General features: G+C 37.7%; 1 protein-coding gene across 1 annotated transcript; it reads right to left on the bottom strand.

Annotated features, from left to right (window-relative positions):
- Window positions 1–352: 352 nt before the first annotated feature.
- On the bottom strand, window positions 353–2,015 carry BCIN_06g07610 (hypothetical protein). The gene is made up of 2 exons (XM_024693759.1): window positions 853–2,015; window positions 353–802 (listed from the first exon to the last, which is right to left on the bottom strand). Exons 1-2 carry the CDS (start codon window positions 1,954–1,956, stop codon window positions 584–586), a joined length of 1,323 nt encoding a protein of 440 aa, XP_024549545.1. The 5' UTR covers window positions 1,957–2,015; the 3' UTR covers window positions 353–583.
- Window positions 2,016–2,240: the final 225 nt, after the last annotated feature.

Below are 2,240 nucleotides of genomic sequence, written 5' to 3'. Positions count from 1 at the left end.
TTATTATACTATACTATATAGAATATACTATTTATATATATTATCTACCTAGCTCTAATCTATATATTTATATTCCATTCAATTACTAATCGAATTTAATGTAAATAAAGTATTGATTATCTTAAACTAGAATTCAAATTAGAATTCAAGTTAGAATTCAAGAATTTCACTAAATCCCTTTAAAGTAAAAATTTCTAATCATTTACAAAAGAAAAAGCCCCCTAATTAATATTTTAAAAACGCTTTTTTCAATACATTATAAAAATATTGAATACTTTCTGGGGTTGATAAAGCGGCCACTTCGTCAATCGCGGATTCTGCCACCACAGGGTGTTAGGGTGTTAGGGTGTCATGGCAAAGTTATTAGAGCCCTATTCTTGTCTGTCTATCTTATGATATTATAATATATGAGTTCTTCTATATCCTATTCTTATATACAATTAGGCTCTAAAACTGCTGGTGGCGTAGTGGGGTTTTACACTAGAATAAGTTATGTAACTTAAAAGTCATATAAAGTTATTCCGACAACCCTGTGTATACAGATAGTAACCCTAATACAACTATGTCAAATTACAGTAATAAATCAAGACAAACTGGCTACATCCTTGTATTGTACATATTTAGAAACCATCCTGATTAAGTGCCTTCTAAAAGTCGGCTTAGAAAGGCACTCATCCATCCCTGTTTTTAAACACTTCTCCTCTTCTTCTTGTGTACCGAGGGTAAAAGCAATTATTGGGATTCGTCGAAGGCCTTGACTCTGCTCATATTCTCTGATCTTCACTGTAGCTTCAAAGCCGTCCTACAACCCCGTTACTATATAAGGGTAGAATCAACTGCAGGAAAACTTACCATGATTGGCATTTTTATATCCATTAGCAAAATGTCGTATTTGTTCGCCCTAACAGCCTCAAAAGCCTTGAGCCCGTTTTCAACCATTGTAACGACATGAGTATATTTTTCTAGATCCTTTTTGAAAAGCTTCTGATAAACGGTATTGTCTTCAGCTAGAAGGATGGCCAACGAGGAGAGATTGTCAGTTGGAACTGGTGGTAATTGTTGTTCCAAAAGCTGAAGTATATTATATCCAAAATCAATCGCCAGACAAGGTGTTGTCATGTATGAGGCGATTTGGAGATTTTGTATCGGGGAGAGGCTGAAAGGATCTGGTGATCCCATCAATAAGATTGGAACTGTTTTGAACGCATCTATCGAACGAACTTCTCTCGCAGACGCTATTGAGTCGACGAGTATAACATCATACATCCCCTCTCGTGGCTGCTCAATGTGTGAGACTGAGTCAGCAGTGACTGGAACAAAACCAAGTTCCTCCAACATCAACGCGATTTGCCTTTCGTACCCAGTTCGTCCTTGATCAATGAAGAGTATGCTGTGGTTATTGTACGGTTTGAGCTGCTTCAAGATGGAGCTTTCATCGGAGACAGCGCGCCGCAATACGCTCGTAAAGAAGAACGAGGTCCCCCTGCCATACCGACTCTCCACCCGGATGTCTCCTCCCATTTGCCTTGCAAGGTCTTTATAGAAAGATAGGCCGAGGCTTGAACCGCTATGTTTCCGATATGTTGAACCATTCTCTTGCTTGGAAGTATTAAAAATTGAATCAAGGTCGCCCCTTTGAATCCCAATACCGTTATCTGAGACGATAACCTCTAGAGCTTCTTTTTCTGCAGTAGCGGGATCATGCTTTGCGATTTGAACCGTAATTTTGACTTCCCCCTGCTTCGCAAACTTGATAGCATTTATAACCAACTTGATAATAATCTGGCGTAAACGAATGGCGTCTCCAATAATACGGTATGGTATCGAGCTGCTCACAAGATATCGAAGTTCAACGGAATTTTCGTCGGCCCACTTGGTTAAACACATGAGTGCTTCCAATACTGTTGCTGGTAGTTGGTAAGGGATCTCCCTCGAGATTACATTAACTGAGTCCATTGTATAATGGAAACGTCAAATTTGGTCTGGTGCTGAAAGATTTGTTTCAAATGTTGTTCTGAATTGAAAGAATAATATAAAAGTGATCAAAAATGAGAAACTTCGCCTTAGATAATACCGCGGCTGGTTTGAATCATTTTGTCAATACACTAAAAATAGATTTATGCCTGAGCGAAAAGTGAGGTGACTATAATGAACTTCTATTAACGTTATTCTAACTTTCTTAAATTGATTGTAATTTTTAAATCTTATTAAATACGATATCTTAAGCTGTAACGTTATAC

This window comes from Botrytis cinerea, chromosome 6 (genome assembly GCF_000143535.2).
Source record: "Botrytis cinerea B05.10 chromosome 6, complete sequence".
Taxonomy (NCBI): Eukaryota; Fungi; Ascomycota; class Leotiomycetes; order Helotiales; family Sclerotiniaceae; genus Botrytis; species Botrytis cinerea.
Note: the sequence above shows the minus strand (reverse complement) of the source record. Positions and strands in the feature narration are given on the sequence as shown.